The 12,653-nt window shown below is 37.2% G+C and overlaps 1 protein-coding gene across 3 annotated transcripts in view; it reads right to left on the reverse strand.

Annotated features, from left to right (window-relative positions):
* The window catches only part of RBBP8 (RB binding protein 8, endonuclease), a 59,789-nt gene that overhangs the window by 11,496 nt on the left and 35,640 nt on the right, over nt 1–12,653 (reverse strand). For all 3 annotated transcript variants that reach the window (XM_084888044.1, XM_084888046.1, XM_084888045.1), the window contains exons 9-14: nt 9,423–9,520; nt 8,485–8,597; nt 5,314–6,199; nt 5,104–5,230; nt 3,045–3,133; nt 2,678–2,792 (exon numbers count right to left, since the gene is read on the reverse strand). In XM_084888044.1, coding sequence (XP_084744170.1) covers nt 2,678–2,792; nt 3,045–3,133; nt 5,104–5,230; nt 5,314–6,199; nt 8,485–8,597; nt 9,423–9,520 — 1,428 coding nt within the window. The remainder of the gene's footprint in view (nt 1–2,677; nt 2,793–3,044; nt 3,134–5,103; nt 5,231–5,313; nt 6,200–8,484; nt 8,598–9,422; nt 9,521–12,653) is intronic.

Raw genomic sequence — 12,653 nt, forward strand, 5'->3', positions numbered from 1 at the left:
ACCATCTGCCTACAACTGCATGACAGACTGTGAGATAGAACCATTCAGCCAAGCCCTTCCTGAATTTCTTTGCCATAGAAACTGTGAAAGATAAGACAACATCTATTATTTTAATCTTTTAAGTTATTAGATTAATTTATTATGCATCATTAGTATATGCAAGACCTATTTACCAAAATTAATGTCATTAGCTGAAGTTCTAATCTCACTTCTATACAATATTGGGGAACCATTGCATTCTTTGAATCAACTAGATAAATTTGAAGCCAAAGTAGTCACACTTTAGTTTTTCTTTTCCTATAAAAATAACATTATCAGGGCTGGTATTGTGAACAAATTAATCATCTATCATACCATATATTTACTTGCTTGTTTGTTCCCTATTAGATTGCAGCTCATTATATACTAAACTAGAGGCCCATGCATGACATTCATGCACAGGGATAAAGGGGTGGGGTGTGACACCTCAGCCCAGCCTGCACCCTTTCGCAGTCTGGGACCCCTTGGGGAGGGATGCGGGAGGTTGGCCACTGGGAAGGGACTGCTGGAGGGCTCCAGGGCGTGTTCAGCCAGTCTCGCTCAGTCCTGATTTGCTGGACCCCAACAGCAAGCTAACCTACCAGAGTGTTGCCCCTAGTGGTCAGTGTACATCATAACAACTGGTCCACTGTCTGCCTCCAGGTGGTCAGTGCATATCATAGCAAACAGTTGAGCAGTCTTAGCATATCGTTAGCATATTACGCTTTGATTGGTTGAATGGACAACCGGATACTTAGCATATTAGGCTTTTATTATATAAGATGATTAGACACTTGTTTACTTTTCATTTTGAGAGCCAAATTTCTGGATAAAATAGATTTTTTTTTCTTTTTCTTTTTTTCTCTTTTTCTCTCTCTCATTTTTTAAATTATTATTTTTGTACATATACCAATGCCCCCCTCCCCCTTCCATACATACCCTTCCTCCCCAGAGTTTTGTGTCCATTGGTTGTACTTATATGCATGTATACAAGTCCTTCGGTTGATCTTTTATCTCCCCCAGATCTCCCCAACCTCCCCGCTGTAATTTGACAGTCTGCTTGTTGCTTTACTGTAAAATAGATTTTGTGAACAAAATAATCTTAAAAGTAAAGTATCTTTTTAAGAAGAAAATTATTTGTGTCATTCACTATAAAAAAAAAAAAACAGTAACAACTGCCAAGGTTTTCAATAGGTACCATCCTCTCACAACTTAGGCAGCTGGCTATTTGATCAATATAAATCATTATTCATTTTTAAGGGACAAAGATTTAAGGCAAAGTATTAACATTTTCTCTCATTTACTGCATGTAGGGCAGCAAGAAAAAAGGTGTCTCTGAAGAAGTGAGAATAAGAATAGCTGTTTCATTATTTGGCTGAGCTGGTAGACCACAGAATATTCAGCAGATTGAGAATGCAAATACAGTCTGAACGTCCTCAGTTTCCAACAGATGAGGGCTGGTAAATGCCTTTTCTGGCACCGAATCCCCAAGTAGCAGGTCCTACACCTTCCATTCAAACGGGTGACAAATGAAACTAGTCCTAGTCTAGTTGATCTCATGTCATATGCTGCTTTAGTTAGAAATGGTGCCAAGCAAAATCCTTCTGTTCCCACCTCTTTTGGATGAAGATTTACTGCTAATTTGCGAATCTATACTAATACTTTTCAGTAGGTTCCCCTGTTTTTGCATTATGAAACTGCTCCGGAAAATTGTATTTCTAAAACAGGACTTTCAAGGTTCCCTTTTATACCTTTTACTTATTATTTATTTATTTTTAAATTTATTTTATTGTTGAGAGTATTACAGATGTTCCCCATTTATTTCCCTCTACTCATCTCCCACCCCAGGCCTTTACCTATTTTCTGTATCCATTGCCATGACTAATTTGTACTTTTAAATTCCTTCACCTTTTTCACCCATCTCCCCAACACCTCTTCCCATCTGGCAAGCATCAAAATGTTCTCTGTATCTATGAGTTTGTTCCTATTCTGCTTGTTCATTTATTTTGATTTTTGGATTCAATTGTTGATATGTATTTATTGCAATTTTATTGTTCCTATTCTTGATCTTTTTTTTTCTTCTTAAAGAAGACCCTTTAACATTTCATGCAGTACTGGTTTGGTGGTGATAAGTGAACTGCTTTAGCTTTTTCTTGTCTGGGGAGCTCTTTATCTGACCTTCAATTCTAAATGATAGTTTTGCTAGGGAAAATAATCTTGGTTGTAGGTCCATGCTTTTCATAACTTTGAATATTTCTTGCCACTAACTTCTGGCCTGCAAAGTTTCTGTTGCAAAACCAGCTGAGAGTCATATGAATGCTTCCTCCCTTGCAGGTAACTAACTGCTTTTCTCTTGCTGCTTTTAAGATTCTCTCTTTGTCATTTTCATTATGATGTGACTTATTGTGGGCCTCTTTGTGTTCCTCTTGTTTGGGATTCTCTGTGCTTCCTGGACTTATACGTCTATTTCCTTCACCTGGTAGGGGAAGTTTCTATCATTATTTTTTCAAATAGGTTTTCTGAGCTTTACTAAGAGAAATCTAACATCAGAACAGGGAAAAAACATTTCGTTCATGGTGAAGAGATCACTTGTGCTCATCAATGCAATGGTATTTCCCTCCATATTTTTATTAAAATAAGAAAATAAGTCATATCTTACTTGGACTTTTTTCTCCCCTCTGCTCTTGCTTCTTCATCTTTGAAAGCATAGTTTCACTGACCAACGTACAGTCTGTGTCCACTGTCTCTCCTGCTAATCTTGATTGACTGCCATCCTGAATATTCAAAAATCCAAAATTTTAACAATTGTCCACTTATGTTCTTATATTTACTTAAAAAAACATTCTGGTAAAATATATATAAAACATTAATTTAACAATTTTAAGTGTACATTTAGTAGCATTAAGTTATATTTACTTTTACCTTTTAGAAATATAGATTCATATTTTATTGCCTATAAAATATTTTAGCTTTGATATACAACACAAGCATCTTCTCTCAAGCCTAGGTTTTACTTTCTAACTTACCTTTGTATCTATTACAGTAATATCCATTTTATATTGAGAAAGGTCTGCTCCTGGATCTATACTCCATTGGATATTTTCAAAGAATACATCTTAGATAAGGAGGAAAAAAATACAATTAAGAACAGATTTAAAAAAAAAATTGTCAATACTTAAAAACATTATAGGATGCACAGAATGAAGAGAAGTTTTGGTAAAGGACTTGTGTCTATGATATATAAAGAACTCTCACAACTCAATAATAAGACAAATACCCCAATTGAAAATGAGCAAAGGATTTTAATAGACAGTCTTTGAAAGAAGATATACAAATGGCCAATAAGCACATGAAAAGATGTTCAACATCATTAGCCATCTGGGAAATGCAAATCAAAACCCCAAAGAGACACCATTTTACATCCCACCATATGGCTCCAACCAGAAAGACATAGTAACAAGTGTTGGTAAGGATGTGGAAAAACTGAAACCCTCACATTCTGCTTGTGGGAATGTGAAATGATATAGTTGCTTTGGAAAAGTCACCTAGTTTCTCAGAAGGTTAAAAAGAGTTAGCCTATGACCCAACAATTCTACTAGGGTGTGTGTGTGTGTGTGTGTGTGTGTGTGTGTGTGTATGTATGTATGTGTATGTATGTATGTGTGTGTGTGTGTGTATATATATATATATATATATATATATATATATAACAACATATATCTACACTAAACTATTATACATCAATGTTCATAGCAGCATTATTCATAATAAAAAATAAAATAATGAAAAATATCACAAAATATTATATAATTTCATTACATAAAAATTCCAGAAAAGGCAAAGTTACAGAGATAGAAAGTATATTATTGATTGCGTAGGACTGAGCAAGAGGAGTAGGGAATAAAGAATGATTGCTAATGGATACTGTTCTTTCTGTTCACTTTGGGATCATGAAAAATGTTCTATACATAGGTTGTAATAATGTTTAAATAAACCTGTGTGTATATAAAAACCAGTAAATTTTACGAATTTTATAAATTTTATGAATGTGCACCAAAAGGTTGCTGGTTTGATTCCTGATCAAGAAACATGCCTGGGTTGGGGGCTCGATCCCTGGTAGAGGACTTTCAGGAGGCAGCTGATCGATGTTTCTCTCTTATCATTGATGTTTCTCTCTCTCTCTCTCTCTCTCTCTCTCTCTCTCTCTCTCCCTCTCCTGTCTCTGAAATAAAAAAAAAAGAAAAATAGACTGTGCTTCAGGAAAAAAGGTAAAATAAACCTAGAATTAAGGAATAACTTTCTAATGAAGAATAAAAGACAAAATACTGCATATGAAGTTCAGAAATACTTGGTTGCTAAAAAATCCAAAGACTCATTTTAAACAGAGCAGACTTATGAAAAGAATGATATAGATATTACAGCAGACAATGTTTTAAAATAAGAATCCGAAAAACCCATGTAAATATATGTTTATAGATATACATGTAAACACAAAGAAAAAGAACAGGTTATCTATGAGGTGAGAAATAAGTTTTGGATGATGAAAATTCTACTTTATATATTTTAAAATTCTGTGTACTTTTTTTTTTTTTTTTGAAAGCTTTTGTAAAGAAAATAAGAAATAACTACAGCCCTGGCCAGGTAGCTCAGTTGGTTAGAGCATCATTATGATACACCAAGGTTGTGTGTTCCATCTCTGATCAGGACACATACAAGAAGCAACCAATGAATATACAAATAAGTAGAATAACAAATCTCTCTCTCTCTCTCTCTCTCTCTCTCTCTCTCTCTCTCTCTAATTCAAAAAATAAAAACTTAAAAAAAAGAACTACATAGAATAGATAACTCCACAAAATCACCTATAAAAGTAGGTATTAAAGATCTCAATTCACTTTTCTAAAAGCACAAGAGAAGGATAAATCACATGTAAAATGAAACCAAAGAGAATTATTCTTTAAATATAGAAACGTAGAAATATTTTCTCACAGAACAATTCAATCTATCAAAAGAATATATTTAGTATCTTAAGTAATATACCAAGATAATATATATAAAGAGTGGAAGTACTACCTATAGTGTATATACCTTGATTGTTTTGTAGAGGCTTTGTTTTAGCGATTCTACATGGATTCAACTGAAGAACTGATGCAAGTTCACATGCTCCAGGAACTGACCTGGTTTTTGTTCTTACTGGTTCATGAGAACCAGCACCCTAAAACAGAAAGAATCATTTGCATCTAGGTGAAATCACAAACAACCATTTAAAATCAAAATCCATAAATATTTAACACAAACCTTCACATCATCAAAGAGATTCTCTGTTTCCAAACTTTCACATGGATGTAGAGGGATTTTAAAGACAGGATTTTCTTCTTTTACTTGTAATGGTGTTTTGTTATCTGGAGAGGATCTGATCAGGGGCTGGAGGACACACTCCTGTAGGCGGGGCTCCTCTGGAGGATCTTTGGCCGGCACAAAGCTCCCACTCAAAACCTTTCGGCTGGAGGAAGAACCCTTTGAAATGGGCTTCAAAGCCTCATAGAGAGTCACTTGTCTAAATCTGATTTTAGAGGTCTCACTTCCTTGGCTCTTCTCTTGACACTGAATAGCTGAAAACCGATCGGAGAGATCCAGAGGTTTATCCATCACATAGTCTCCATTCACAGAAGAATGACTATCCAGTGGAAAAGGAAAAGCATTTTCTTTATCAAAAGAAGTTTGGGGGCAGCTTACTTCATCTTCACTTTCTTCCTCAATTTTCTTCCTTTTGGATGTTTTGCATCCCAATGATTTCAGGGGCACCACATGTTTATCAGTAATAGCATTTTTAATATGATCATTATTCTGTTCACTTATGAATTCACTTACATTTTTATTTATAAGCATCTGTTTATTAGAAGATTGGCTAATAATCTTGTTCCCTTCGGATCCAAAATTAGGATGTATGAAAAGGGAACTGTCTTCAGATTTTGATCTAGTTTTCTCTGATCTAGAATTGGAAGTACTGCTAAAAAGTGCTGTTTTCAGATGGCATTTTTTCCCAGTCTCCAAAAGAGAAGGAGACAAACTTGTATTCAAAACAAAACTACTTTTCACATAAGAGGTAGCTCCAAACACAGGAGATGATGCCCGAGTAGTCAGTTTTTCTTGAGGAGGAGTCTTTGAATTAGGATCTGAAAATCTAAGAAGATAAAGAAATCGGGTAAAAATTAAAAGATAGCATGATGAAAAAACATATACTAATTATTAATAAGGTTTTATCTACATATTAGAGGTAGATGCTTCAACTTCTTTTCCTTTAGCTGACAAAAAGCAGAGGAAAATGATATAATCCTATATCAATTCCATGTATTCCTACCTACAAATATTTTTCCTAAATAATTTAAATAACTTCACTATATTTAAAAAAAATCATATTTTAACAAATTCCACTGGGGACCCAACTTCTGTTGTTATGAAATCTTGTCATGAGTAACTCCAAGAAACATAATTCTTATACTACAGAACTGAACATGAATTAAGATCCAGCTGGTTTAGCTCAGTGGATAAAGCATCTGCCCACAGACTGAAGGGATCTGGGTTCGGTTCCAGGGCACATATTTCAGTTGCAGGCTTGGGTGCATAAGGGAGGCAACCAATCAATGTGTCTCTCCCTCTTCCTTCCACTCTCTCTAAAAATAAACGGAGGGGAAAAATCAATGGAAAAATATCCTCGAGTGAGGATTAATAACAAAAAAGACCCAGTTTGCCTCTAGCAGAGGAGACAGCTTTGGTAGTAGAGAGACATTGGTTGGGTAAAGCTCTGCCTCTAGTATTGAATAGCTATGTAGCCTTAAACAAGACATTTAACCTCTCTGGAGCTACATTTTTGTCAATTATAAAATACAGTGGTAATATTTTATAATCGACAAAATACTACTTTAATGAGTTACTGTGATGACAAGTTAAATGTGATATATCTACCTAAAACTGAAAGCTTTTAAAAAGCAAAATGCTACATAGATATAGGTATTATAAATTAACTAGATGCCTGGTGCACGAAATTTGTGCACCGAGGGTGGGTTATCCCTAAGCCCAGCCTGCACCCTCTTCAATCTGGGACCCCTCGAGGGATGTCCGACTGCCCATTTAGGCCTGATCAAATCCAGGACTGTTGGCTCCCAACTGCTCACCTGCCTGCCTTCCTGATTGCCCCTAACCATTTCTGCCTGCCAGCCTGATTGATGCCTAACTACTCCCCTGCCAGCCTGTTTGCCCCTAACTGCCCTTCCCTGCCGGCCTGGTCCCTCCAACTGCTCTCCCCTGCAGGCCTGGGTCCCTCCCAACTGCCGTTCCCTGCAGGCCCAGTTTCCCCCAACTTCCCTCCTCTTCTGGCTTGACCACCCCTAACTGCCCTCCCCTGCAGGCTTGATTGCCCTAAAGTGCCCTCTCTTGCAGGCCTGGTCCTTCCCAACTGCCCTGCCCTGCTGGCCATCTTGTGGTGGCCATCTTGTGTCCAGATGGGGGGACCCATTTTTGACCACATGGGGGAAACCATCTTGTGTGTTGGAGTGATGGTTAATCTGCATATTAGTCTTTTATTAGATAGAATAGAGGCCTGGTGCATGGGTGGGGGCCAGATGGTTTGCCCTGAAGAGTGTCCTGGATTAGGGTGGGAGTTCCCTTGGGGTGTGGGGTGACCTGGGAGAGGGGCCTGTGGTGGTTTGCAGGCCGGCCATGCCCCCTGGTGACCCAAGCAGAGGCCCTCATATCTGGGATTTATCTTGTATAACTGAAACTTTGTAGCCTGAAGTGGAGCCAAGCCTTCTGCTTACTCAGTGGTGGCAGCCATTTCTGTTGGGATTTATTTATCTTCTATAATTGAAACTCTGTAGCCTTGAGTGGAGGCCTAGGCTGGCAAGGGCAGGCGGAAAGCTTGGCTTCCTCTATTGCTGGGGAAACCCAAGCCTCCCTCCTGCTCTCTGTGGCTGCAGCCATCTTGGTTGGGTTTATTTGCATATGTGCTCCTGATTGGCTGGTGGGCGTGGCTTGTGGGTGTAGTGGAGGTATGGTCAATTTGCACATCACTTTTTTATTAGTTAGGAAGGATGGTTGTTCTGAAATTAGTAAAAGCAAGATACAACACTATCTTTATACAGTTTCACCCAAGCTTTATACAATATCCAGTTTTTGGGAATGCAAACCCAGAAGGAATGACTGGGTTTTTAAAGGGGCAGAGTAACAAGGCTGGGAACTCTTATGTACTGCTTAATAGAAGTACAGAAAGAATCTAAAAATATGTTTCACTAGAGTAAAGCAAAAAAAGCCCTCAAATGGTCATAAACTAGAGAAAATATTTTTAAAATAAAAATTCAATCAGAATAACATACTATATGCTGAGGGAGAGAAATAGTTTAATTATATGGAACTCATTATACTAGAATTTCACCAATAGTTTGTAAATTTTCACCAAAGTGCCCCAATTACCTTAAACTATCTTTATCATTTCTTGTAGCTTCCTCTAAAGGTTGTTTCTTATGATCTCCTTCCAGAGAGTGGTAGAGCTCATCACCAAGAGGGCTCATGGGACTGTGAGATTCCTTCAATAGTAATATATAAAGTACATAAATAAAATGAAATATTTTTCCTTAAAAAGGATGAAGTATAAATATAGGCTGCAATATGGCTGAACCTCAAAAATAGGGTAAATGAAAGAAGCCTGGCTCAAAAGTCACATCATGTAAAATTCTATTTACATGAATTACCCAGATTAGGTGAATTTGTAAGGACAGAAAGCAGATTGGTGGATGCCAGAGGTAATGAGTATTGGGGAACAAGGACTAAATCTTTAACTGGCTTTCTTTTAGGATGATGATAATAATACTTTGGAACCAGAGAGAAGTGATAGTTGCATAATATTGTGAACATACTAAATTCCAATTAATTGGAATTGGCACTTATAAGTACAGAGAACTAAAATATATATGGTAGTCCCAAAAATTCATTCTGTTTTTCAAATCAAACCCCAGTTTAAAGGAGGTCCAGAAGATCCAATAAATTCTGAAATAAATCTAAAGGCTCAGGCCTTCTCTTAGATGAAACAGGGTAGGAATAAGGGGAAGACTGGGTGCAAGGAAGAGGATTGGCCAAACCCTCTACTAAGCCATTATCATTTCCCTAAATTTTGACTCAATTCACAATCTATATCCCCAAAATTCTAAAGACTCTGGATTTCTGGAATAGCTTGGGGCAGATAATATAAATGAGCCTTTCTAGCCACATCAATTTTGTTCTATGCCTTTATCCAATAGTCCTTGGGAAAAAAAGTGGTCTTCTTTTTTTTTTTTCCTTGCTCAATTCTCTAAAAACTGACCTAAAAAGACACCAATTAATTCATGTTACTACCAAACTAAACATCTACTTACGGATTCTTCTGGAACATTAAGTCCAAGTGTCTCGGTAACTATTGTAGCTAAATTAAAAGATGACTTATCAGTGGTATAACTGCTTGTTCCACGTGTTTCTAAGTAAAAAAAAACAACAACAAACCCAATTACCGTATATAATTGTAGAAACTAGATGTATAAAAAAACACAAAAAAAGCCCTGGCCAGGTGACTTAATTGGTTGGGGCATTGTCTCATATACCAAAAAGGTTGCAGGTTTGCTTCCTGGTTGGGGCATGTGCAGAAGGCAACCAATTGAAGTTTCTCTCTCGCATTAATGTTTCTGTCTGTCTCTCAAATTAATAAACATATCCTAAAGGATTAAAAAAAATTTAATAGAGGAATAAAAGGCTCACAGAACCATTTTACAAGATGGCACTGAACAATTTTTAATATTCTGTGCAAAAAGGCCCAAATATATCTACTATAAATGGCAATAAGTTGCAAATATCTAACATCTGCATCTGCCAAACATTTTCAGCTAAATTTGATATTTATCTTAAGTGAATTGGATGCAACAAATAGATTATTTTTCTTATTGCAACTGAGTAATATCATAAAAACAATATTTATTTATTTATTTTAAAATATATTTTATTGATTTTGTACAGAGAGGAAGGGAGAGAGATAGAAAGCTAGAAACATCGATGAGAGAGAGTCATCGATCAGCTGCCTCTTGCACACCCCCTACTGGGGATATGCCTGCAACCAAGGTACATGCCCTTGACCGGAATCGAACCCGGGTCCCTTCAGTCCCCAAGCCGACGCTCTATCCATTGAGCCAAACCGGTCTCGGCAATAAAAACAATATGTATTTATAATGGGTGCATTGTGACCTAAGATATACTATAAACCATATTTATAATTCCTTTCATAAAAACATACTTTATGGGAGAGATTTTCAGTACTGCACAATTTTCAAGTTTTAAACTAATACATATTCCTGCAGAAATCATCTATGTTCAAATATTATATACAGCCCAGCTGGCGTGGCTCAACTTGAGCATCAACCTATGAAGCAGGAAGTCACTGTTTGATTTCCTGATCAGCGCACATGCCCGAGTTTTGGGCTCAATCCCTAGTGTGGCTCATGAAGAGGTGGCCGATGGATGATTCTCTCTCATCATTGATGTTTCTTATCTCTCTCTCTCCCTCTCCCTTCCTCTCTGAAATCAATAAAAAAATTACAAAAAAAGATAGCATCTAAAACACACATACACAAATATTTCATACACACGGAGTTCCAATAATTCAGTAAGTATTTATGGAGCACATATTATGTTCCAGGTGTTGTGCTAGGTGCTAGATTAAAAGACTTTTGTCCTCAAGGAACTTATGGGCCATAGAAAGGTAAAAAGAGAACTGCAATAAAATGTGATAAACAGTAATAAAACACATTAAAAAGGGGATATATAAACATAAAGACTCTTAAATCTGCCTTGGAAAATCAAAAAAAGCTATATTAAGTGATGCCTAAGCTGACCCTTGAGAGAAAGAGGAATTTGACAGGTTAACTGGATTAGGAGCAGAGAAAAGAGTTTTATGCATGTGTAAGGGTCTATATATGTGAGACAAAATCACATTCAGGGAATGACATATGGTTCAATTGCTGAAAATTAAAGTGCAAAAGATGTAGTAGTAGTAGGACATGAACCCAAACAGGTTCAGATTATGCTCAAGAGTTTAAAATTTATCCTGTAGACAATGAAGAGATAAAGGTTTTTAATGGAGGACAGATGCAGTATTTGGGTTTAAAAAGTAATTCTAGCCATGACAGGATGATAGAGCAAGAAGCAGTCTTAACAGGTAAGAGGACTATTTCAATTACTAAAACAATCGTATGAGGGATGCTGATTGGCCCAAACCTAGTACAATGGGGGTACAGAAGAATGTTTATGGCAGATATGTAGGCGATGGAATCAATAAGATTCCGAGAGTATTAAGATATGAGAGATAAAAAAAGCAGGTGTCTAGGATAACTCAGTTTTTTTAATTTAGTTAACTTAGAGAGGTATGTAGAATGTCATTTGCTGAGATTGTAAATAAAAGGATGAGGAGTAGGTTTGACAGAAAATTTTAAATTTTGGACATGCTGAAGTTGAAGGATACTCTAGGTAGAGATGCTCTATAATAGGTAAATACACTGGTTTGGAAATAAGGAGGAAAGTCTTGAATAGTGATATTGATTTGGGATTTATTAGCATATAGGTTGTAGCAGAATATTAACTCTAGGTGAGATTCTTCCAGAAAGTGAAACAAAAATAGATCAAGAACCATATCTATTGGGGAGAGTAACATTTAAAACATTTAAAAGAAAGAACAGCCAATAAAGGAAGGAAAAAAAGAAAAAGAACAATAAGAAGAGAACCAGGAAGTGGCACCACTTCAAGAAACAGAGAATGCTCATTGTCACAGAAAGGTCAAGTAAGACAAGGACTGGGAAGTATTTCTAGTAATTAGATTTAACCAGGAGGTCACAGAGCAGTTCCAATGTAATGTGTGAGAAGAGAGTGTGAGACTATATCCTCCTTCTCTGCCCCTCCTCTCTCCCTCTTCTTTTCCCTCCTTCACCCCTTCCCATACTACTTTCCCTCATTGCTCTCCCACTCTCGGGGTATAAGTGGGGAGTGGATAGCGGGTTCAACTGAAGTGAACTGAGAGAGAAGAGATATTGAAAGATCACTTTTTCAGCTTTGAGAGAAGCTGTGCCTAAGGATGGAGACAAGAGGGTTATTTTTAAAAGAGAAAAGATAACATGTATGCATATGCTGAAAAGAAAGAACCTGCCGAGAAGCTGGAGGAGATACAGGAAAAGAGAACAACTGATGGAGTCAAGTCCCCCTCAGCAGAAGAGGATGGGTCCAGAGTGCAGAGGAGAAAGGACCCGCATACTTGATGCTCTATCCCAGCACCCTTTGCTAGGCAGTCCTGTCTATACATGTGCACACATGCTTGCACACAAACATACACACATGCTAATATAAAGTACCTGTGGCTTTCAGAGTGTAAGTTTTATACTAATAAATTATGATTAACGTTGGCTAACCCTTCCAAATGGTCTCTGGATCCCGTCTCAGAGAAGAAAGGAGAGGGAGGGAGGGAGGGAGGGAAAGAGGGGGAGAGAGGAGGAGAGAGGGAGAGGGAGGGAGGAAGGGAGGGAGAGAGAGAGAGAGGAGAGAGAGAGAGAGAGAGAGAGAGAGAGAGAGAGAGA

This window comes from Pipistrellus hanaki, assembly GCF_964339955.1.
Source record: "Pipistrellus hanaki genome assembly, chromosome: 6".
In the NCBI taxonomy this organism is placed as follows: Eukaryota; Metazoa; Chordata; class Mammalia; order Chiroptera; family Vespertilionidae; genus Pipistrellus; species Pipistrellus hanaki.